We start from the raw sequence: 24,450 nt of genomic DNA on the forward strand, positions 1-24,450 counted from the left end.
GGATGTCTGGTCTAATGAGCATATTACACTTTTAGTATTATAGATATATCTGGCAAAGGATTTATATCCACAATACATAAAGAACTCTAACAGTTAATAACAAAAAGACAACCCAATAGAAAAACAGGCAAGAGACTTACATAGGAATTTCAAAAGGAAGATATTTAAATGATTCATAAACTTACAAGAGGTGTTCAAACCAGCAGTCATCAGGAAAACCCTAATTAAAGTCATAATAAGCTACCTCACCAGAATGGTTAAAATTGTCAAGTGTGGCAAGGATGTGCAACACCTGGTGTCTGACACTTGGGAGTGTAAACCAATACACTGACAGGATCTACTAAAGCTGGGCCTGCACACACCCCATGAGCCAGAAACTCCCAGCAGGTGAGATCCATTTCAACAAGGAGGAATGGTGAGAGGGATGAACCAAAGGAGAAACCATAGCAATAAGCCATTTTTATTGCTTCTTTTAGCTTCTTAACTCAAGGAGGCACTGGGGTGGGTGGAACACAACAGGGTTTCTTCTAAAAAAGAAGAAAGAGGCATCAGAAGAGGTACTTTATATACTGCTAGACCACTTGAATTGTTTTTCCACTTAGGGCCTATTAGTTTTCTAGTTTAAAAAATAATAAAGTGAATTTCAAAAGTAAGGTAGCTCGAGTAGATGGTTATCTCCAGTAGAATTCAAACATGTGGAAGTGGGGAACTACAAGGTAACAAAAGAATTAAGTAAATAGCAAGAGAACTATTCAAAGAAAAATTCCTGGCTCTGAAAACCCATACTGCACATTTCTCTGCTACTTTTCCTAATTCCTTCTCTAATCCTTAGTGAACTCCTATGAGGTTATCTCATAGGAAAAGAGGAATGAAACACCATTACAGCAGACCTCAAACTTACTCCCCTCAAGGTTACTGAGTACTGGACAGCCTCATAGCATCCTAAGGGTAAATAAGATTGGATTATCATTCCCATTATACTAGTACTTAGGGGGTGATGTTAAAAAAGAAAAATAAGTGTTTTATAAGAACAGTACTCTATACTCAGGTTCCCTTATTTCCATCCAGGACTCTTCCTCTCAGATTATACTCTAAAAAACTTAGAGATACAAAATGTAATAGAGAAAGCCAGCTGGTTAGAGCCTTATCCCGAGACATCAAGGTTGCAGGTTCGATCCCCAGTGAGGACAACATACAAGAATCAACCGATGAATGCATCATAAGTAACTGGAGCAACAAACTGATGTTTCTTTCTCTCTCTCTCTCCCTCTCTCTCAAAATCAATAAATAAATGTTTTTTAAAAAAGAAAGCTAGGCCCTAGCCAGTTTTCTCAGTGGTTAGAGCGTTGGCCCACAAACTAAAGGGTCCTGGGTTTAATTCTGGTCAAGGGCACACACCTGGGTTGTAGGCTCAATCCCCGCAGGGCCACATGTGGGAGGGAACCATCGATGTGTCTCACATCGATGTTTCTCTCTCTCTCTCTCTCCCTCCCCTCCCCCCTTCCTTCCACTCTCTCTAAAAATCAATGGAAAAATATTCTCAGGTGAGGATTAACAACAAAAAAAAAGGAAAGCCAGTTCTAGCTTACTTGACCTGACACAAACCAACATAGGTTTGTAGAAAAGCCTTTGCCTTAAACTGTCTCTCAATAATACTAATTACACTAAGATTTCAAAATATCCAGAATACATTTATGGTTATGATTTATAATAAGACTAGAGGCCCGGTGCACAAAAATTTGTGCACTCGGGGGGGAAGGGGGGTCCCCCAGCCCGGCCTGTGCCCTCTCGCAGTCTGGGACCCCTCAGGAGATAATGACCTGCTGGCTTAGGCCTGCTCCTGGGTGGCAGAGGGCAGGCCCAATCCCTAGGTGCAGCCCCTGGTTGGGCTCAGAGCAGGGCTGATTGGGGAGTTGGGGCTCCGCCCCCTGTAATGCACAGAGCAGGGCGGATTGGGAGGTTGCGATGCCACCCTCAGTCACGCTCAGGATAGGGCTGATTGGGGGGTTGGGGCACCACCCCCTATCACACTCAAGGCAGGGTCAATGGGGAGGTTGCGGCGCCACCCCCTGTGAGGCACAGAGCAGGGCCAATCAGGGGGTTGGGGCGCTGCCCCCTGTCACTTACAGAGTAGGGCCGATAGGGGAGTTAGGGCACCGCCCCCTGTCACACACACAGCAGGGAGGATCAGGGGGTTGGGGTGCCACCCTTTATCACCCACAGAGCAGGGCCGATTAGGGGGTTGGGGCGCCGCCACTGTCACACTCAGGGCAGGGCCGATGGGGAGGTTATGGCTCTACCCCGTCACACACAGAGCAGGGCCCGTGGGGGGGGGGGGGTTAGGGCGCCACCCCCTGTCACACACAGAGCAGGGCCCATCAGGGGGTTGGGGAGCTCCCCCCTGTCACTCACAGAGTAGGGCCGATAGGGGAGTTAGGGCACCGTCCCCTGTCACACACACAGCAGGGAGGATCAGGGGGTTGGGGCGCCACCCTTTATCACCCACAGAGCAGGGCCGATTAGGGGGTTGGGGCGCCGCCACTGTCACACTCAGGGCAGGGCCGATGGGGAGGTTATGGCTCTACCCCGTCACACACAGAGCAGGGCCTGTGGGGGGGTGGGGGAGTTGGGGCGCCAACCCCTGTCACACACAGAGCAGGGCTGATCAGGGGGTTGGGACGCCACACCCTGTCATACACAGAGCCGCAGGGCGATCAGGGGGTTTGGGCGCTGCACCCTGTCATGCTGATCTGGTGCCAGGAGGCCTCACGGCTCCGCTGATCCCGGTGCTGGGAGGCATATTACCCTTTTACTATATAGGATAGAGGCCTGGGGGCCGACTGGTTTGCCCTGAAGGGTGTCCTGGATCAGGGTGGGGGTCCCCACTGGGGTGCCTGGCCAGTCTGGGTGAGGGGCTGAGGGCTGCTTTCAGGCTGGCGGTTTTGACTGCTTTCAGGCTGGCGGGAAGCTCCCAACCGCTCCTTTTTTTCTTTTTTTTTTTTCTTCTGGGCCAGCTTTAGCTCTGGCTCTAGCTCTGAGGCTTCCGCTGCTGGTTTGTTTGCCGTTCTATAATCGAAACAATGTATAACTTCAGCTCTGAGATCCCAGCCGGCTATATTTGTTAGAATGTTTCAAACTGCCAGCTCAGAGGCCTGCAAGGCAGGCGGGGAACGTTGCAGTCTGCAGTCCCAGGAGTAAGCAAGCCTCATGTTCGCTTCCAACTGCCTGGCTGCCGGCCAACATCTTGGCTGACAGTTAATTTGCATAAGGATACGCTGATTAGCCAATGGGAAGGGTAGCGGTCGTACGCCAATTACCATTTTTCTCTTTTATCAGTGTAGATATATATTTGGTCTATGTTCCTGTTCCTGGCGCAGAGCTCCTAAAACCTTTGGAATTTCTTTTATTGTGATGTCTTTTATTATGATTATGATAATGATGTGACTTTAAGAAAGATTGGAGGCTGGTTTCCTAGCCCACTGGTCGGCAAACTGCGGCTGGAGAGCCACATGCGGCTCTTTGGCCCCTTGAGTGTGGCCACGAAGTTTCAATCGCACTGTACGTGCGCGCCCACACGTGGTATTTTGTGGAAGAGCCACACTCAAGGGGCCGCAGTTTGCAGACCACTGTCCTAGACCAACCATGTGATTAGAGGTTTGGAACTTTCAGTCCCACTCCCTGACCTTCAGAGAGCAGACAGGGCTGGAGGCTGAGTCCAGTCACCAATGGCCAATGAGTTCATCAATCGTACCTGTATAACAGACTCCATAATTACCCAAAGGAGAGCTTCCTAGAGCTTCCAGGCTAGTGAACACACGAAGGTTCGATGAGAGTGCCTACCCAGAGAGCATACCTTGTTTATGCATCGCTCCCATCGGGCAGTTCCCGGTACAGAGGAACCTCGGTTCTCAAACTCAATTCATTCTGGAAGGCTGTTTGAGAAGTGATTTGTTCAAAAACCAAATAGTTTGTTCCCTTATAAATCAGGTACATGGAATTAATCCATTCCAGACACCCAAATGATTCCCTGTTTTAACCTTTGTTATATACAGTACATGCCTAATGCAGTTTAAAATATATATTTTATTAATTTTTTACAGAGAGGAAGGGAGAGAGATAGAGAGTTAGAAACATCGATCAGCTGCCTCCTGCACATCTCCCACTGGGGATGTGTGCGCAACCAAGGTACATGCCCTTGACCGGAATCGAACCTGGGACCCTTCAGTCCGCAGGCCGACGCTCTATCCACTGAGCCAAACCAGTTTCGGCATGCCTAATGTAGTTTAATCTATAAACAAACACTCCTTAAATTTATCGAACCACCCCAACTTGCCTTAAACAAATCACTTTAGCACTTGGTCCAGGGATGTCTTTCTGGTCAGCATGCAGCATCTTTGCTGGTTCATATAGCACTGCCTCCAAGAAATGGCTGTCTCTGGCTCGCTGCTTTTCGTTTATCCCAATCGACAACAGTTTTTCTACTTCTTCAATAGTCTGTAATCATTGTTTCTTTCACACTCTTAGCAACATTAGCACTCTAGATGGCCTCTTTCTGCTTTAAAATTGTGCGAATAGTTGATTTTGCCAGCAAAAAAAGCATTCCCTCCTGTTTGTTGCCTGAGAGATGCTTTTTGTCATGCTGAGGTATCAGCTTGAAAGGGTTGTCAGGTAGAAAACCTAAGTTTCATTCGACAACTGAGACATTTTTTCTGTGAACAACTTGGTCAAGAACCAAATTGTTTGAGATGGGAGACGTTCGAGAAACGAGTTTTTATAATAAACTGATGATCTGGTAAATAACATGTTTCGTTGAGTTCTGTAAGCTGCTCTACCAAATTAACTGAACCCAAGGAGAGGTTCCTCAGAAGCTCTGGCAACAACCTGAACTTGGCCATTAGTGTCTAAAAGGGTGGAGGGGCAGTCTGTGGTACTGCACCTTGAACTTGTGTGATCTGATGCTATCTCTGGGTAGATAGTGTCAGAATTAGGTTAACTGGTTGGTGGTGCTGGAAAAAAAAAACCTCATTCGACCATCACTGACCTCAAATGAATTTGTAAGTTGATATGAAGTACCCACCTACTCTGAACCTGATTTGCCCGTAATTCTTCAAATGTCTGAAGTCCTACCTTTTTAACAGTCAAACAGAAGACATCAGCCTCTTCCACAGTTACAGTCAAAAACAGTTTCTCAGTAGTTAGAGAAGGGTCCCAGGTTCAATTCCAGTCAAGGGCATGTACCTCAGTTGCAGGCTCGATCCAAGGCCCGGGTTGGGTCCCATTCAGGATGCAACCAATGGATGTGTCTCTCTCACATCCACGTTTCTCTCCCTCTCTCTCTCTTCCCCTCCCTCCCACTCTCTCTAAAAATCAATGGAAATACATCCTCAGGTAAGGATTAACAACAACAACAAAACAGGTAAAAGTTTGGGATAACTTTCTGGAAAATAAGTGAATCACCATATCACTCTTTTGCATATAAATACATTCCAGAGATCAAAGATGTAAATGTGAAAAAAAACTGAAACCATAAGTACTACAAGAAAACAGAGGGGGTCATTTTTCCAATCTCAAGGTAGAAGTCCTTAACATGATATGAACCCTAGAGATCATTAAAGAACAGACAGGTATGTTGAACTATGTTAAGAACTTCTATATACCAAAAAGAGGCTAAAAAAAGACCAAAAAGAGAGAAACTGGGGAAAACATTTTAATACATACAACAAAGAGCTACCAACTCTGATTCCCTCTTTCTTCCTAACCTCCCACAGCCCAAGTACCAGAGTCCTAAAAATGGTATCTTCTAAACATCTCCCCAACCTCTCCAGGCCTCTCCATTTCCACTGTACCATCACACGCCCTAAATCCATTCTTGCCAATTCTCCAGAGTAGCCAGTGTTTTATGTACTTTAATAAACTCGTATGCCAGTTACTTTATAATAGACAATACTCTTCTCAACCACATAGTTAAGTCTAATACTCAGACATGCATGTACTCCCATACTAGCATAAAAGTACCTGGAATACTGATTTGTCATCAGAAAATTACCCAATGATTACAGAAAGAAAGCAAAGTGGATACTCCCCACACCCAAGAAAAGAAAAACTGCTTTTTTTCCCCTTGACTATAAAAAAGTGCTTGCTCTGGCCAATGTACTCAGTGATTAGGTCATCAGCCCGCACACCAAGGGGTCACAGGTTTGATTCTTGGTCAAGGGCATGTGCCTGGGTTGCAGGTTCAATCTCTGGCCCTGGTTGGGGCATGTTCGGGAGGCAAACTATTGATGTGTCTCATGTGTCTCTCTCACATCGATATTTCTCTCTCTCTCTTTCTCCTCCACAACCCTCCCACGCCCCCCTCCCTGCACCCTCTCTTCACTCTCTCTAAAAAGCAATGGGAAAAATACCCTCAGGTGAGGAATAACCAAAAAAAAATTTTAAGTGCTTATTGCAAAATCTTAAGATACATAAAATTTGAAAGAAGAAAGCTTTAAAAATCACACTTATCTCACCATCTGAAAGAAGCCCCATTAACATGTTAGAGAGCATGCTCCCATGCATCTATTTATAGACACCCCTCCCCCAAAGGAAGCATGTACTTGCTGGGGGGTTTTAATTTTAATATAATCCATTTCCACCTTTTTGCTTATCTTCACCTCTCTAAGCAGCCAGTTTACATCTGGCATGTATCTTACATACCTATTTTCTGCTCATACAATCTTAAGTTAAACACACACACACATTTTATTTTGAAAAAGCGATCATAAATAAATGTCTGAATCTTGCTTTCCTCACTCAATAATACACTACAGAAATCCCTCCAAGTCAACTGTATATATACAACTCTTTAAGAACTGCATAATATTTCATAGTGTGACTATTTCACTATTTATTGAGCAGTTCCCTTACTTAGGACCACTCACTTGTTTCCAGTTTTGGCCATTTTAAGGAATGCTACATTGATTCTTGGGCATATATCCCATTTCTCAGGCTCTTATGGTATAAGATAGATGCCAGGAATCCAGGTTGCTTAGTAAAAGGTTCTCTCTAATGGTAACAGGTATATGTCTTCATTCCAATATTTTTACCTACCTACTATATACAAGGCACTAAACTAGGCACTGAGGACACAGCAGTAAGCCAACAAGAGTTAAATGCCCAGAGTTAAGCTTACATCCTAAGAGGGTAGGTTTAGAAGAGAGACCACATCAAAAGAAACACATATTTACAGTATGCTAGAGAGTGGTAAGTGCTTTGGAAAATAAGTATGGAAGCAAGGGTAAACAGGGTGAGGGAGGGACTGCCACCTTATTTAGGGTGGCTTAAGAAAGCTTCATTGAAAACAGCATTAGAGTAAAAACCGAAAAAAGGGTGGGAATGTATCTGCATATAAATCTCTCTGGAGGAGGAAGGTCTAGGCAAAAGGAAAAAAGAGCAATGGGCCAGTATAGAAAGCTTCAGGAGCCATGAGGAGGCCGGTGTGGATGGAGCAGGAGCAGCGAGGTGCAGAGAAGACGGAGTTGGAGAGAGCAGGGTTGGCCTCTACTCACAGACATGGGAGCACTGCAAGCCTGCGCAGAGATAGCAGGCCCTGACTTGCATCACCAGGATTACTCTAATTTCCATACAATACAGAATATTCTTCAGGATATAAAAGCAAAATATCACCAGACAGCATTCCAACAATCTATTTATAATAATAAAAGCATAATATGCTAATTAGACTGGACGGCCTTCTGGATGAAGCCAGGGCTGCGAGGGAAGCCGGGTCCCGGGTGCCAGAGGGAAGCCGGTGCCAGCAGCCGGGGTAAGGAAGGCCTACTCTTGCACGAATTTCGTGCATCGGGCCTCTAGTATAATATAAAAGCCTAAGCGGCCCTAGCCTGTTTGGCTCAGTGGATAGAGCGTCAGCCTGAGAACTGAAGGGTCCCTGGTTTGATTCTGGTCAAAGGCACATGCCCAGGTTGCAGGCTCGATCCCCAGTAGGGGGCATGCAGGAGGCAGCCAATCAATGATTCTGTCTCATCATCGATGTTTCTATCTCTCTCTCTCTCCCTTCCTCTCTGAAATAAAAAATATGTAAAAAATAAAAAATTAAAATAAACAAAAAATTAAAAATAAATAAAAATAAAAGCCTAAGCGACTGGCCTATCAGCCAGTAGTTATGATGCGCACTGACCACCAGGGGGCAGACACTCAGTGCAGGAGTGGAAACCACAGGCATGGAAACATGGAACAGACTGATGAATCTCAGAGGGAAGGGGGGGGGGGGGCGGGAAGAGATTAACCAAAGATCTTACATGCATACTAGAGGCCCGGTGCACAGATTCGTGCACCGGTAGGGTCCCTTGGCCTGGCCTGCGGGGATGGGGCCGAAACCGGCTTTTCAACAGCCCCAGAGGGGCCCCGAATCTGGTTTACTGCACACTTGCATTTGTGTTCCACACCCTGTACAACAGCAACTTTGCAGAGTGCCCTCTCATACTTCGGAGACCCCTCGGGGGATGTTGGCGAGCCGGTTTCAGTCCAATCCCTGCAGGCCAGGCTGAGGGACCCCACCTGCCAGAGGGATCCCACTCACTTCGCAGACGCCCTCCGAGCCATGACACCACCCCAGGTGCTGCTGGCCGGGGAGAGACCAGGGGAGGTTGGCTCCAGGGCATGTCCAGCCCATCTCGCCCAGTCCCTCCCCTCCAGCCACCTTCTAATTAATTTCCTTTCAATGTGCACCGGGTCACTAATATTCTAATAATTCACATTTCCACAAGTGATACATGAGAATATTTTACATCTCCTCCCTAATTCCACCACTAAGAACTCCTGCACTTTTTAATTTTGCTAATTGAAGGGTAGGAAGTGACATCTCACTGTTACTTTAATTTACAATTCCCTGATTACTTGTTCATGAATATTATTTCATATATTTATTAGTCATTTTTATCCCTTATGATAACCAATAACTTATATACTTTGCTTACTTTCTCTTCGGGTAACCTTTTCCTTATCAATTTGAGAGAGGATCTGTATATTTTAGATATTAGCCTACCTGTTGTGTTAACAATGCACAACAATATTTTCTCAAACTATTATCTGCCAATTGCATTTTATTATGGTGTAATTTACATATACTAAACACACAGATTCAAGTGTACAATGAGTTGTAACAAATGTATACAACCATGTATAACTACCCTTTCAATCAAAATAGATAACATTTCCATCACCCCAAAGAGTTCCACCCTGGCCAGTGTGGCTCAGTCGTTTGAGTGTAATCCCATGCACCAAAAGGTCATAGGTTCGATTCCCAGTCAGGGCTCATGCCCAGGTTTCAGACTCCAGTAGGAAGTGTGCACGAGGCAGCCCATCAATGTTTCTCTCTCTCCCCCTCTCCCTAAAATCAATAAAAACATATTTTAAAAAAAGAGAGTTCCCCATGCCCCTTTGCCCTAATCTCAGCTACCAAGAGGCAACCTATATTTTGCTTTCCCTGATTTCTGTCACCCTAGCTGAGTTTTGTTGAAACTCACAAAAATAGAATCATACAGTAGCTGTATATAGCTGACTTCCTTTTCTCAACATGTTTGAGATTCGTGTTATTATTTGCCATAAAATATGGTTTTTAAATTTTTATATGTCCCTACCTTTATAGCTTCTGAATGTCTTCCCTTCGTTTAAAATATCTTTCTATCTCTTAGACTATACATAGCTAAATATTATTCTAAGATTGTTATTAGTTATTTTATATATTTAAGAATTTAATTCATTTGGAAATTATTTTAGAAAATGAGAATAGGGATCCAACTTTATTTTTTCTCAGATGTCTGTTTGCCAGCATCATCTATTAAATGAGCCATCTTTTCTTCCCTATGCTAAAGATTACCAAGAGATGGACATTTACCCAGATCACTGACCTTCATGTAGGTATTCCTAATGACAATACTTATCTCGTGCCCAGAATGCTCAAAGATTTGTAGCAGACATGAAACCACTCTTCTGCCTTTGAAACTGGCCCATGGCTCTGCACTGCCCTTAGAATGAAGATCACATGTGGCCCTGTGACCCTCTCCAGCATCATCTAACACTGCTCTCCCCCACCTGCACTCCTACCACAGTGATCCTTCAGTTCCTCAAACCCTGGCCTTTCCTGTCTGCTCTTCACAGACGCTTCATCTGCTGGGGAAGCTTAGCTTCCTTACTTGCTCTTCCCCCACCTACCCAATCCCAGCCTTCTCTGCCTCTTACAGCAAGTCTTCTGTTTAAACATCCTTTCTGCAGGGAGTCTTCCCCAGCTGCACAGAGTGGATTGCCCTACTCCCTAACCCCTGTATGTTCTTCCAAGTATCTCCTACAGGTCTCCTCACAGCACTGTGCACACTTAGAATCAGTAACTATTTGCTTCATGCATCTTCCCCAGTGTACTGCTCTAAGTCCCACGAGGGCAAGGCCCATCTCTATTTTGTTCACCACCATCCTCCTCTACACCTCCTTTCCTGGCTCAAGAAACACTGATCACAAAAATCAGTAAGAAAAATGAATACAACTGAAGGATCACAGCACAGCAACAAGAAAAAGTCACAGAAGAAACAGGAAAAGGCAAATAAAACATGAAGATGGTCAGTGCACTAATAACTTACAATATAAAAAGAAAACCTAAGGTATTTTTCTCCTATGAGAATGTCAAAAAAGAAAACTAAAACATGGGCCATTATTGGTCAAATAAATTGGTACAACCTTTTGGAAGGCAGTATCTACATATATAAAAGCCCAGCAACCGGAACAACCAGAACGACCGGTGGCTACAATGCACACTGTGTCAGCCAACCAGCCCGATCTGAGCCCTGATCGGCCCCCTCCCCGGCCGGCCCGGCCCCTGATCGGCCCCCAACACCCCGATTGGGGGCAGGGCCAGCCAGCCAACTGCCCACAGCCCCTCCCCCCCACCGCTGGCCCGGCCCAATGGGTCTCCATGCACGAATTTGTGCACCAGGCCTCTAGTAGTAATGTCTTTGACCAAGTAATCCCACATCAAGGAATTTATTCTATAGGAACACATATGAATAAGCAAAGATGTATGTACATAGCTTTCTCTACAGCACTGTCTCTAATAGGAAAATGGTAAGAAACAATGCAAATAGCCACAAAATGGTTTTAAGTAAATAGATAATAATTTAGCCCTGTATATATACTGATATAAAAAGATAGCCAAGATACATTAAGTTTAATAAAAAGTTGCATTTCTGTAAAAAAATACAATTAATTTCCTCACAATGAAAAGCTTAAAACCTAAGTATAAATTATTATAGATTCATTTATGTATTTAGAAAACTCTAAAAGAAATATAACAAACAGTGGCTATCTCTGAGAATTGCCGTTTCTTTTCTAATCTCATTTTGACAATGTTTAATTACTTTCACTATGGGAATAAATTATTTTTGTAATTAGGAAAAATGTGTTTATTTTTAAGTGTCATCTAAACTAAAACCTAATTTTGATAAACAATGTCAAAAGTTCTCAGTTTTACAAAGGGTGTACAAAAAACTTTAGATTAATCTCCAAAACTGATGGCCAATAAAAATGATGCTCAAGTTGATAAAATTATTGTCCCAGTCCTTACAAACACACTGTACCCCTTGATAAATAGTTAAAATCAAGGCAGCAAATTTAAAATATTAGATCAAGAATGTTTACTCGGCCCTGACCAGTTTGGCTCAGTGGATAGAGCGTCAGCCTGCGGACTGAAGGGTCCCAGGTTCGATTCCGGTCAAGGGCATGTACCTTGGTTGCGGGCACATCCCCAGTAGGGGGTGTGCAAGAGGCAGTTGATTGATGTTTCTAACTCTCTATCCCTCTCCCTTCCTCTCTGTAAAAAATCAATAAAATATATTTTTTAAAAAAAGAATGTTTACTCGATAGCCAAATGCTCAAGACTATATTCATTTGACTATTTCTTAAATGTATAAACTAGTTCCAAAATAATAAACATTTTAATGGAGTTGCCTTGAAATTCCTATTTGATAATTCAGGTTTTTAAATACATATTCTCCCTAATGAAATGATATTTCATTCTGCAACAAAGGAGGATAATACTTAAAAATATTTTTCATCCTGATACACTAATCTAAGTACACTCTTTACTCAGAAAGCAAAACCTACTCTGCAATTAAATTTTCTGTGCATCTCAGAAATGGAAAAGTAAGAGTGAATACTTAATTTTTATTCTAGGCAAGGACTTGTATCACTTGATGCCCGCTACCAACAGAAACTAAGACCAATTACACAAACAGCTCTGAGGAGAACTGACATTTCCACTATGAATTGTGAGATCAACTTAGTTTTGACTTTAAACTTTTTCCACTTTGTTTTTATGCTGCTTTGAATTTCTGAAATGAAGGAATGAGTTATACCAATTTAAACAGGTAACAAAACTTTCCCCACAGCACTCACATATTCTGTGCATGGAGTTTAAATTGCAATTTTTGGAGAGCAATCACACCCTACAATCAAAGAACTTTAAAACTGTGCCTGCTATTTGCCCTGGTAATTCCAGTTCTAGAAACTGAATTCAAAAGAAATTCAGATATGTTCAGTAGGTATATACAGGGTGGGGCAAAAGTAGGTTTACAGTTGTGAGTACCCAAAGCAGAGTTTATTCTTGTATTATTATTAATTATTGTATTATTTTCCATATAAACAATTGTAAACCTACTTTGCCCCACCTTGTATTATCCTCACTGCACTTTTCTATAATAGGAAAAACCTAAACATCTCACAACATGGGTTAAATATTTTGTGATGTTGTATGACTTCATGAAAAATGACTATCTGGAGAAAAATGTACATCTAGTGCTGTCCATTTTTTTCTCACCCCCATTAACATTAAATACACACAGAGCAAGGACTCTGTTTTACTCACTGCTTTATTCCTAGTTTAGAACAATGTCTAGCTTATAGTAGCCACTCAAAACCGTACAAAGTGAATGAATTTGAGTAATCCAAGTACATACAGAAAAGATTCTAGCTAGAAATATAGTATAACAGCAGAATAGTATAACAGCAGAATCACATAACCCATCCATTTACTGAGATTCAACTGTCCAGCAAAACAAAAGAATGACATCATGTCAGTGATGCACTGGCGGCTCTGGAGTGAGAATGGATCTCAGATCCCGCGGCTCTCACAGGGTGAATGCCACACTAGCCAAGTGTGATTCTCGTATTTAAAGAAGGGTTTTTAAAATGCAATATCCCCTCTAAATATAAGCCAACTACTGGCTCTGGGGCTCCACCCCAGAAATAGTAAGTTGCTCCAAAGATGGGCTTTTTAAAAGGATTCCCAAGGGTAATTTTGACAACGCAGAAGCTCTGCCTTAGAAGATAACTTCAGAAACCAGACTTTCCACCTCTAAATAAAATGCAAACCTACATTATGCCACAGAGATAATCACAGATATATCTGGGATATGAATACGCAGTTCCCTTTTTATTTAATTTATTTCCTAATACCTCTACAATTAGCAAATGTTGCTGCTGCAATAAAAAAAAAAGCTCTATACAATTTTTATTAGCCCACAATAGTCCTTTCTACATTTATCACAGAAATGCTAGATCTGGTTTCAATGCTCCTCTACTTGACCTATAAAACAACACTACTCCTTTAGTATATTATCACTTGCTAAAATGTTTACCCCTGCAGCACATTGTTTATTTTATCCTATTGCCCTATGCTATTTTAAAAAATTTCTTAATTAATAAGTATATGACTCAAGTTATATATATTTTCAACAAGAATAAGGCAATTTTCTATTTCTATTAAGATTCACTTAAATGTCTATGAAATAGAAAATGTAAGTTCCTTATTAATATGAAAGTTTTTAAAAAAAAACCAACAAAATAAGGTACCTGAACATCATAGAGTGCTACGATATTTTCATGCTGAAGTTCCTGTAAAGAAAATTAAGAATTCAAATATTTGTATTTATTCTAATAATGTTAATATATTTCAATATGCAAATAAAAATTAATTTAAGTATACACACACATACACATGCATATATGCTATTTCTAGTATACTACAGTTCTTATACAACATTCAATCTACTAGACAGTATGAAATGCGCCTCATCAAAATTTACTTGGGGCCCAAATATTTTTTCACCACTATTGTTTTTTAGACTCTTAACAAGGTATTTCATTTACAAAATAAATGTCATAGTAAGTATGACTAAAGACTTTCTGCCAGTCTTTTAAATTTAATATACAATTTCTAACAGCAATAGAGGCATGAAATTCCAAAATGCTTCTTAAAAGCACATTATGCCTTGGTCCGGTGGCTCAGTTGGTTGGAGCATCGTCCTTGCACAAAAAGGGTTGCAGATTCAATTCCCGGCCAGGGCACATACCTAGGCTGAGGGTTTGATCCCGGGTTGGGGGCATACAGGAGGAAACTGATCAAGGTTTCTCTCTCAAATTGATGTTTCTGTTTCTTTCACTTTCTTTCCCTCCTTCCTCTCTAATTGATTTTTCTTTTTTTTTAGAGGGGGAAAGAGAGACGTCAATGTGCTCTGACCCAGGAATGGAACCGGCAACCTTTCAGTGCACGGGACAAGCCCAACCAACCGAGCCACACTGGCCAGGTCTTCCTCTCTCTAAATCAATCAACATATCCTCAGGTGAGGATTAAAAAAAGAAAAAGGCCGTGGCCTGTTTTCTCAGTGGTTAGAGCATCGGCCCGCAGACCTAAGGGTCTCAGGCTCAATTCCCAGTCAAGGGCACCTCGGTTGCAGGTTCAATCCCCAGCCCCGGTCAGGGTGTGAGTGGGAGGCAAACAAAGTGTCTCTAACACATCAAAGTTTCTCCTTCTTCTCTCTCTCTCTCTCTCTCTTCTCCCCCCTCCTTCTGTCTTGTTCACTCTCTCTAAAAATTAATAGGAAAAATATCCTCACTCCTTGGGTGAAGATTTACAAGAAAAAAAAAACCCTAGCCAGTTTGGCTCAGTGGATAGAGCGTCAGCCTGTGGACCGAAGGGTCCCGGGTTTGATTCCGGTCAAGGACACATACCTCGGTTGCAGGCTCCTCTCCAGCCTGGGGTCTGGTCAGGCTCGTGCAGGAGGCAACCAATCAATGTGTTTCTCTCACATGGATATTTCTCTCTCTCTTTCCCTCTCTCTTCCACTCTCTCTAAAAATCAATGGAGGAATATCCTCGGGTGAGGACTATAAATAAGTAAATAGAAAAATTAAAAAAAGAAGCATATTATTTGCCGGGAAGAAAATGAAGTGTAACTCTTTGCTCAGTGAGCTGTCCAAAGACGAGCAGTGCTGATGAAACTGGTATAGATTGAGGGTTCCATGTGCACAGTAGTCTGGGAAACACTGGGTTAAATACACCTACACCAGTTTCTTCATTGCATCACTTTCAGGCTTTCTTTAATGAGCCAAGTGCTCTGAAACTCTCCAAGAAGTATTTAGTAAGAAGGACTTATCAGACCATAGGACTCTTTTTGTCCTTAAAGCATCTCACTTGGATAACACTGCTTGTGAGTGATCTAAAAAGACTACTTCTAAGGAAAATAACTTACTTCAATTTACAAGGAAAATAAGATTTCAAGTGCACCCAGTTCTCCAACTGTACCATGAAAGGGATCAGGAGAAGAGGTAAGTGATGTGTAAGGGGGGCTGGCCTCTTCCCAAACAGTAACACAACAAATAGGGGAAAGAAGAAATAAATTATGAGTTTTCACAAAATCACTCTAAGCATTGGACAAGAACCGCAAACACCTATTTTTTAAAAATAGCTTCCCAGTTCAATGTTTCAAAAAACTGAACATGCAAAAATAAGAGCAACAGGTGAAAATTCTCAAACTTGGGTCCAACTACCAAAATTACAAAGTATGTCATTATGTATTCATTTAATTTAAAATAAGTTTTAACCCAGTATGAAATATCACATAAAGGAACCTTACCTTTAAGATTTTAATTTCCTTCCCAAGCAGTATTTGTGATTTTGACAAGTTCTTTTTATTAATACTTTTAATAGCTACCTCCCAATCAGTTTTCTGAAAAGAAAAAAATAGTGTTACTTCTGGAAATTACTTCATGGAAATAATTCAACAGGAAAAAAATCTATAAGCTTAAAGATTTTTTTTTTTTTAGAAAATTCATGTACAGCACTGAGGGAAAAAATGGAAAAGAAACTGAATCTCCAACAACTGGAAAGTGATTTCATAAATTACAGTGTAGCAGCTAATGTCCTACAAGACAGCCGCTAAAAAATAAATACCCAGATCACACAGCAGCCAGCATTAGGTGAAAAAAAGAACAGTGTACAACTATGAAAATTATGGGGAATTGTGGATAAGAAACGAAGGTCGTATGTTTAATTGAAAACAGTATTGGATAGCTTGGCAGGAGCAAGCCGTGTTTTAACTATTTTTTCTTGAGTTTTAAGTGATTTTCCTAACAAATGAAAAGCAGTATTTATTACTTGATCAGATAAGCAACAAAGCCAGCCCCTTGGCAGCAATCAGAACTGCCAAACCCTGTAAAATTATTTCCACTCCCGAGGTGACTTTCCAAATTCTCTAGATTCTAAAACCTTGTATGACCCGAATTTTCAAAACAGGAAAAACTTAAAAAAAAAAAAAAAAAAAAGCTGAACCTGCTTCGTGTTTATTTGGGTGGGAAAAAGGAGCGTCCAACCATCTTTCCCACTCGGACCCGCCTAGTCACCCCCAGGCGCTCGTCAGGGTGTCGAGGAACCCGTGCAGGGAGACGGGACACCCCGAGTTTGAGAAAACCTCGGGCTAACGGACCACCGGCCCGTTTTTCGCGGAGGTGCGATCTCCACCCAAAGCGCCCCAGCCGGCCGCCCGGGGAGGGTTGCCATCAAGGGGCGCCCACACCCGCGCCGCGCGGGGCCCCGGCGAGAGCTCCCCCGGCGCCAAGGGGCGCGTCCCCGCGGCACCTGCCCGGGCGCTGGGACCGGGCGCGGACCCGAGGCCGCCGAGCGGCAGGTGGGGCGCAGCCCAGCGCTCGGGCCGCAGAGCCACCCGCGCCGACACACGCGACGCCGACGGGCGCACAATGGCAGCGCTGTCACCGGCAGGGCCCGCCTCGCCCTCTGCGGGGCCCGGTCCGGCGGCGGCCGCGCGGGCGGAGGGAGGCCTCGCCGGCCCGGCTCACCTGGCGGTGCCGCCCCCGGAAGACCACGGCGAAGGCCCCGTGTCCCACGAGGTCCCTCTTGCTGTACTCGAAGTCGCCCACCACCTCCATGGCCGCACCGAGGGCGGCGGGGCGAGCGGCCGGATCAGCACCGCGGGCCCGCCGGCCGGGAGCGCGCCCGCGGGCTGCGGGGCTGGGGCAGCCGCGGCCCCCGGGCCCGGCGGACGCTCATGCCGGGAGGCCGGAGCGAAAACGGGAGAGGCCGCCGCGCGCGCGGGGCCGGGGTCAGCGAGGCCTGGCCCGGCCCCGGCCGCTCCTCATGCCCGGCCGCCGCGGGCCGCCGGCTCCCTGGCGAGCGGCCTGGCGCCACCCGGCCGGACCGTCACTGGCCGCCCGCGGAGCCGCACGCGCGCCCGGGAGAGGTGCGGGGTCCGGGCCTCCCCATCCCCGGCGCGTCCCGCCGTCCCGACCCTCCGCGCCCGGGCGCCGCGCCTGCAGCCGCCGCCCTGGGACTCGGTCACACAGCCGCGCGGCCCTCGCGCCTCCCGGCCTCACGGCGGCGCCCCTCGCGCGCCGCTCCCGCACGCCCGCCGGCCCCGCCGACGTCACGCGCCGGTAGGACGGCTCACGCGGCCGGCGCGCTCCCTCCGCCAGGAAAATGAGTGCGCGCTCCCCGCGGGGCGGCGCCTGGGCGGTGGCTCCCGGCCGCCCGCGGCCTCCAGGAAGGAGGGGACTCGCCACTCCGGCCACCACTGCCCCGCGCAGCCTCCGCGCGCCCGGGAGGTTGGGGCAGCCAGGCGCCGGCCGGCCGCTGGGAGCGGGTTCCTGGAAGCGGCCTTGAACCCCAGCTGTCGGAGGGACTGGGACATGCGGGTGCGTGCGGAGCCCAGAGATCCCCAGGGCACAGGAGCGTGGCTCCAGGTTGCTTGCTGCGCCCCTGAAACTCTTCAGTGTGTCTGGGTCCCAAGGCAGTTCCATTCTTAATCTTCTGAGGTCATTCCATGCTGCTTTCTCCAGCGGCTGCACCAGTCTGCATTCCCACCAAACGCACCCCTGTGTTCTTCGCAGCGTTATGTACAATAGCCAAGATTTGGAAGCAGCCCAAGCACCCATCAGCAGATGAGTGATAACAAGTTGTGGTGATTTACACAATGGAATACTACTCAGCCCTAAAAAAGGAAACCGTACCCTTTGCCACAGCATGGACGGACCCGGAGAGTATTATGCTAAGAGAAATAAGCGAGAGAAAGACAAGTACTGTATGATTTCACTCATATGTGAAATCTAATGTACAAAATAAACAAAATAGAGACAGACTCATAGATGGAGAGCAGACCGACTGCTGTGAAGGGAGGAACTAAAGGGTGGGCAGATTGAGCGAAAAAGAAAACTCATGGACAGGAAACAGTGTGGGGGCTGGGGGGCTGAGGGGCGGGGCAGGTATAGGAGGGATAGAGGGCGATCTAGGGAGACTTGACTTGGAGTGGGAAACGCACAGCACCGTGTACAGGTGATGCGTTGTGGAGTTGTGCACTTGAAACGTGTATAATTTTGTTAACCAGTGGCACCCCAATAAATTCAATAAAAAAGGAAAAAACGAAAAATAAAGGAAATAGGAGACAAAAAAATAAAATTATTAGGAAAAGAGTCTCAAGGTCTCCATTCTTACTAAATGCTATTCTTGCTAAATGTAAAATGTAGCACAGTATTTTGCAGACCAGCTATAAACAGGATAAGATTGACAGGAATCCAACCTGATAAGTAGCCAACTGCAAAGAAGACATAAACATGTGATTAGCCAAATTAAGCAATGGCTGGCTCCCTTCCCACCTGGGAGGTGAATCCGGTCTCCTTGACTTACTGCAAGTAAATAAAACGTCCTTGCAACAACCACGTCTCATTTTTTAATAGAGGGCCCCAAGTAGTGAACCCCTGAGTTCAATAACAAAACCAGAAGTCATGGTGCTCAAACCGCCCGTCGTCCTCCCCCCCTCCCACCACCACCCTCTGTGTTTACTGCCCAGGGCCCCTGAAGAGATGGGGTAGAGCAGGGATCATGCACCTTTCGGGGTGCTTTGGCTTCTGTAAGAAGTGGAGGACAGCTCAGGAGCCTCTTCCCGGAGAAACGCCTGTGCACGCGGACTCAGTATTGTAGGCGGTGGCTCTAATGAGAAGTCCTGCTGCCCAGCTTCCCTCGTCCTTTCGGTTTGACCTAAGGCTCACCCTGATTGGGTTAAGGGAGCTTTCTCTTCTACCTGATGACGTTTCAAATGCAGGGGAACTCATCTGTCAACTTACCCTCAAGGATAATTAATAAAAAATGGCTTGAAAATGTCATAGAAAACTCAGGCTCCATACTGTACTGTATGTTCAGTTGATTAGCATATTTGCTCTCAGGCTAGCCCTTACTTCCAGGATTACATTTCCCACCCTGGGCCCAGCTCTGCAAACTGACATCTGAAGGCAGCCAGCCCTGGAATTCCTGTGAGGAACCCCCTCCTTTTCTCAAACCTTCAAAATGTAGGGTCTTGGATTTCTGCTTCCACTGCTGTGCAATTCTCTGCCTCCTTCAAAATCTGGCCCAGGTGAGTGCTAGGCACTGAAATCTGGAGCCTTCAAAAATTAAGAGTACTAGTAGATGAAGCAAGTTTGCACATACACACATAAATTAATTTGGAGATGACTTCTTAACCTCTGATTCTCTAGAGCAGTGGTTCTCAACCTTCCTAATGCCGCGACCCTTTAATACAGTTCCTCATGTTGTGGTGACCCCCAACCATAAAATTACTTTCGTTGCTACTTCATAACTGTCATTTTGCTACTGTTATGAATCATCATGTAAATATCTGATATGCAGGATGTATTTTCATTGTTACAAATTGAACATAAAGCATAGTGATTAATCACAAAAACAGTATGTAATTATATATGTGTTTTCTGACGGTCTTAGGCGACCCCTGTGAAAGGGTCGTTCGACCCCCAAAGGGGCCGCGACCCACAGGTTGAGAACCACTGCTCTAGAGTGTATTTTGTAAGTATTTAAATAGGCTACAGTGAATTTAAATGTATCAAAATTCACTAAAAATAGCTCTTCCGGAATATGTATCTTATGGGTGTAGGACCCCAAACTTCACCTCCCATGCCTCAGTTTCCTCATCTGTAAAATGAAGATAACAGCAAGTACCCCCTTGAGTTGTTAAGAGGGTTAGATGCGTTAAATGTGAAAGAGCTTAGAGCAGTGCGGGCTTGCACAAAGCACTATTTAAACATTTGTTAGGTGAGTAAAGTGAGATCAAAGCTGGCCCTAGGCAGGATGCTCCCCGCTTCCCTCCTCGGCCCACTCCCCAGGTGGTTCTTACGTGAACAGAAGCCAAGCTTTCTCATTCTAGGTAAGCCATCTACACCCATGTGAGTGGTTTATCTAACCCATGTCTGGAGAATTCACTTCTGTTTAAAACATTCAGCTGAGTAAATTTTAAATATCTTGTTGGTTTCATGCAATAACTCACGAATCAGGCAGCCTCCCATCTAGTAGATGGAAAGGAGCTCTAAGGAGCTGCAGAAAGTGAAAGACTTAATAGGCAGAAGGGACAAGAAATGATACCGCCCCCAAAATGGAGCTGGTCATTGCAAGGTCACTTAGTTTAGGGATTGGCAGGGCCTATCAGGCAGATGACCTCACTGGTGCTGACCACATGATTCACGATTGACTAGCTAAGATCCCATTTCCGGGACACCCCAAACTACTTACACCTCCGTTTGGTGACATGGAGCTTAAGCATAGCTACAAGATTTTGGGCCTGTTGTCTTATTTTTAACTTTCTCTGAGGAAGCAATAAGTATAAAATTTTGGACAGCAGGGAAGAAAGGGGAGTGGGCTAAGACACCTGAACTAGGTCTGGCCTTTCCCACACAGTTCCCGGTAGCAGCCAACCCCAGGGAGACGGAGAAACCATCCACGCTCCCAGAGGCACTGCCGCTGCGGGCTCCATGGTCTGTCCAGTGAGGCACTCCCTTGGTCTCAGTACTTTAGGGAGCAGCACTTCAACCTCCTGCTGATCGCCTCGCATCCAGGCGAGGACAGGTGTGCCTTTGTCAGCTGAGCCAATGCATCATTTATGGGCATCAGTGTCTCAGAGCTTTTGTTGTGGGATATAATTCATAATCTGGCCCTGCTCACAAGGTCACATCTGCTAGGAAATGAAGCTAATAATTAATATACAATGTTGCACTGTTCATATTTAATGTTATTAGAATTACAATCCCACATGAGGACATCATGGAGATGTTAAGAAGTCACCGAGGCCCTTAATTCAGACCTGCATCACCTCTTGTGTGCACAGACCAAGCACAGGGCCCCTGAACACAGCACCGCTTTAAAAAAAAAAATGTGTAGCTTACACGCGGACAGAGTTCTGACCTTGTGGCTCATTACTGAAGAGAATTTGTACGGGGAGCTCTGCTAAGGAAATATTTACTTAGGACTAGATCAGTAGCAAATAACTAACACCAAAAGTGATAAAGCAAAAAATAACAAAGGAATGTAGATAAGGACACAGGTGTGCGCCTCTATCACAGATGGCGCCTCGGAAGCCAGCTTCCCGCAGAAGCGGCTTAGAGGATTGCCTCCCGCCCCAGGTTCCTGCCACGTTCGCCTGAGGCTCCTCCAAGGAATAAGCACTAACAGGCACCAGCCTCAAACCCAAGTTCCTCAGGCGGGGTCCCGGTGGCCCGCCGGGGTGAGGTGCACTGATGGACCTTAACAAGTGTATCCCAGTGGGATCGTACACTTTACACCGCGCCGGCTGAGAATGGGGGTTCAAGTTGCTCTGCATCCCCACCAACACTCTGAGCGCAGTCAGTCCTCTTACCCAGCTGTGTGTCCTAGTCTCTGGGGATGTGGTGAAGGGGAACTGTTCTCAGAGGACCTCTCACCCTGTCCTCTGGGTGCTCAGGAAGTCAGGGTTGCGGGGTTCTCCAGAGGAGATGCCGGGAAGGCTTAGGGAGGGCAGCAGGGCCGCCCCCTCCCTCCCAGCCCCGCCACCCAGCCCTGAGCGGGCTCACAGGTGTGTCAGGGTTTCCCTCTGGTTCCCTGGTCTCTGCTCTTCCTGCAGAGACCACACGCAGTTAGAACCCACCAGCTTTCTTCCCAAGAGGCCTGCAGCCAGGACACAGCATTCACTTCCTCTTGAGTCTGGTGAGGGCATCGGATCAGCAATTCTCACCGCAGCGGGGAGGAAAGGAAATGTTTGCCGTCTTGGCAATTATGCAGCTATAAATAGGTTCTCAGGGCCAGAGCGGCCTCTGATGAGGAACCCGGTTCTGCACAAATGTTGGATCTTCATTATGAGAGCAGATGGCACAGGGTCCAGAGAGGAGGCAGGGCCGAAGACCCCTGCAAACACGTGCGGAAGTGCTTTTCCTGGAGACAACCATGATGCTCCCGTGTGCAGACGTGTTTTATGCATGCTTCCCTTTTTGCCCATTAAAAAACATGTACCTGCAGGTTGAAATTTAATGAAATAATTATTGCTTCATCAAGGACATTCTTATGAGAAATTGGCTTAAATTTCTTTTTTTTGTCAATCCTCACCCAAGGATATTTTTTCCATTGATTTTTAGAGCAAGTGGAAGGGGGGGGGAGGGGGCAGGAGAGAGGAAGAGAGAGAGAGACAGAGGAAGAGAGATGTGAGAGACACACATCAACTGGTTGCCTCCTGAATGATCCCCGACCAGGGCCAGGGATCGAACCTGCAACCCAGCAATGTGCCTTTGACTGGTAATCGAACTGTGACTTCCTGGTTCGTAGGCACTCAACCACTGAGCCACACTAGCCAGGGCCTGGACTTTTTTCTTTTATGTCAAGTGCATGATGGTGAGAATACAATGATTAGGTACAGTTTGGTGTCACTGTCCAGATTCCTGCTACAGTGCTGGGAGTCTTACCCACCACTGCTTCTATACAATGAGAGAGATATTTACACAGTGAGAAGGCAATGCATGTCTTCATGCTCATGAGAAATAGTTTAACCTTGCAGACCTCCCAAAGGGCCTCAGGGACACACAAGCACCTGCAGATCACACCTTGTGAACTGCTGGACCAGCACGAGGCATAAAGTATTTGTTTTTAAAAAATATTTTTATTGATTTCAGAGAGGAAGGGAGAGGGAGAGATAGAAACATCAATGATGAGAGAATCATTGGTGGGCTGCCTCCTGCATGCCCCACACTGGGGATTGAGCCCACAACCTCCTGGGCTTCTGCCCTGACCAGGAACCAAACCTCTTGGTTCATAGGTCAATGCTCAACCACTGAGCCAAGCAGGCCGGGTGAGACAACCAGTATTAACATCAGCTATTGCTAGAAACAGGTAGGGACCCCTTCAGCTTCTAAGTCTAAGGCACAGGAAGGCTTGGTTCGGGTCCTGGGCAGATGGAAGGCCATTAGCTGGGCCTGGTTCATTTAAAACAGACCCGCCCCGCAGCCCTTTTCTGGGAAGCGCTCACACATTCGCTGGAGCAGACGGGGCCAGAACTGACCCTCACTCATGCCCAACTGGATGCTGTGTGAGGTGTGCTCCGGGGAACTCAGATGGAAACCAGGGAGGTTCTGGAGGAGAGAAAGTGGGCCAGGACTTCCTTCGGCAGATTGTGGGAAGGGCACTTTAAATTGTGGGCTCTGACATTATGCTAAGTGAAATAAGCCAGTCAATGAAGGAAAAATACCACATGATCTCACTCATTCATGGATAATAAAGACCATTATAAACTTTTGAACAATAATAGATACAGAGGTAGAGCTGCCTCAAACTGATTGTCAAACTGCAGCGGGAAGGCCAGGGAGGGTTGGGGGGCAGGAGGGAGGGGGGTAAGAGATCAACCGAAGGACTTGTATGCATGCATATGAGCATAACCAATGGACATAAGACACTGGGGGGTAGGGGAGGCCAGGGGATTGTCAAGGGCGGGGAAATAAAAAGGACACATATGTAATACCCTTTGTAATACTTGAAGCAATAAAAAATAAATATATAAATAAATAAATTGTGGGCTCTGAAGTGTGAGTGGCCCTGAGGACAGAGTGGGGAGAGGTGCAGTTTAAGGTCTAGTGACCCAAGATCCAGGATGCGAGGTCAGTCAGGGCTGTAAATGCTAACCAAGGAATGTGGGCTTTATTTAGCAGGCAACAGGGCGTTTGTTCACGATATGTGATCCTATACTTAAGGCAAATGAAAAAAAATTAAGGTATCGATCTGAGTAAACTTTTAGGAATGTTGACAAAATAGTCAGATGTC

General features: G+C 45.5%; 1 protein-coding gene across 4 annotated transcripts in view; it reads right to left on the reverse strand.

Moving 5' to 3' along the window:
• Positions 1–17,765, reverse strand: part of ULK2 (unc-51 like autophagy activating kinase 2) — a 105,218-nt gene extending 87,453 nt beyond the window's left edge. For 3 of the 4 annotated variants that reach the window (XM_070393759.1, XM_070393760.1, XM_070393758.1), the window contains exons 1-3: positions 17,178–17,762; positions 15,959–16,051; positions 13,897–13,938 (exon numbers count right to left, since the gene is read on the reverse strand). In XM_070393759.1, the coding sequence (XP_070249860.1) occupies positions 13,897–13,938; positions 15,959–16,051; positions 17,178–17,267 (225 nt within the window). In that variant the 5' untranslated portion in view covers positions 17,268–17,762. Of the gene's footprint in view, positions 1–13,896; positions 13,939–15,958; positions 16,052–17,177 lie in introns of all 4 variants that reach the window. The other variant, XM_070393761.1, reaches the window with a different exon arrangement.
• Between the last annotated feature and the right edge of the window lie 6,685 nt (positions 17,766–24,450).

The sequence above is a fragment of the Myotis yumanensis genome, unplaced genomic scaffold (genome assembly GCF_028538775.1).
Source record: "Myotis yumanensis isolate MYYU_CA2020_CCGP unplaced genomic scaffold, mMyoYum1.0.hap1 SCAF_16, whole genome shotgun sequence".
In the NCBI taxonomy this organism is placed as follows: domain Eukaryota; kingdom Metazoa; phylum Chordata; class Mammalia; order Chiroptera; family Vespertilionidae; genus Myotis; species Myotis yumanensis.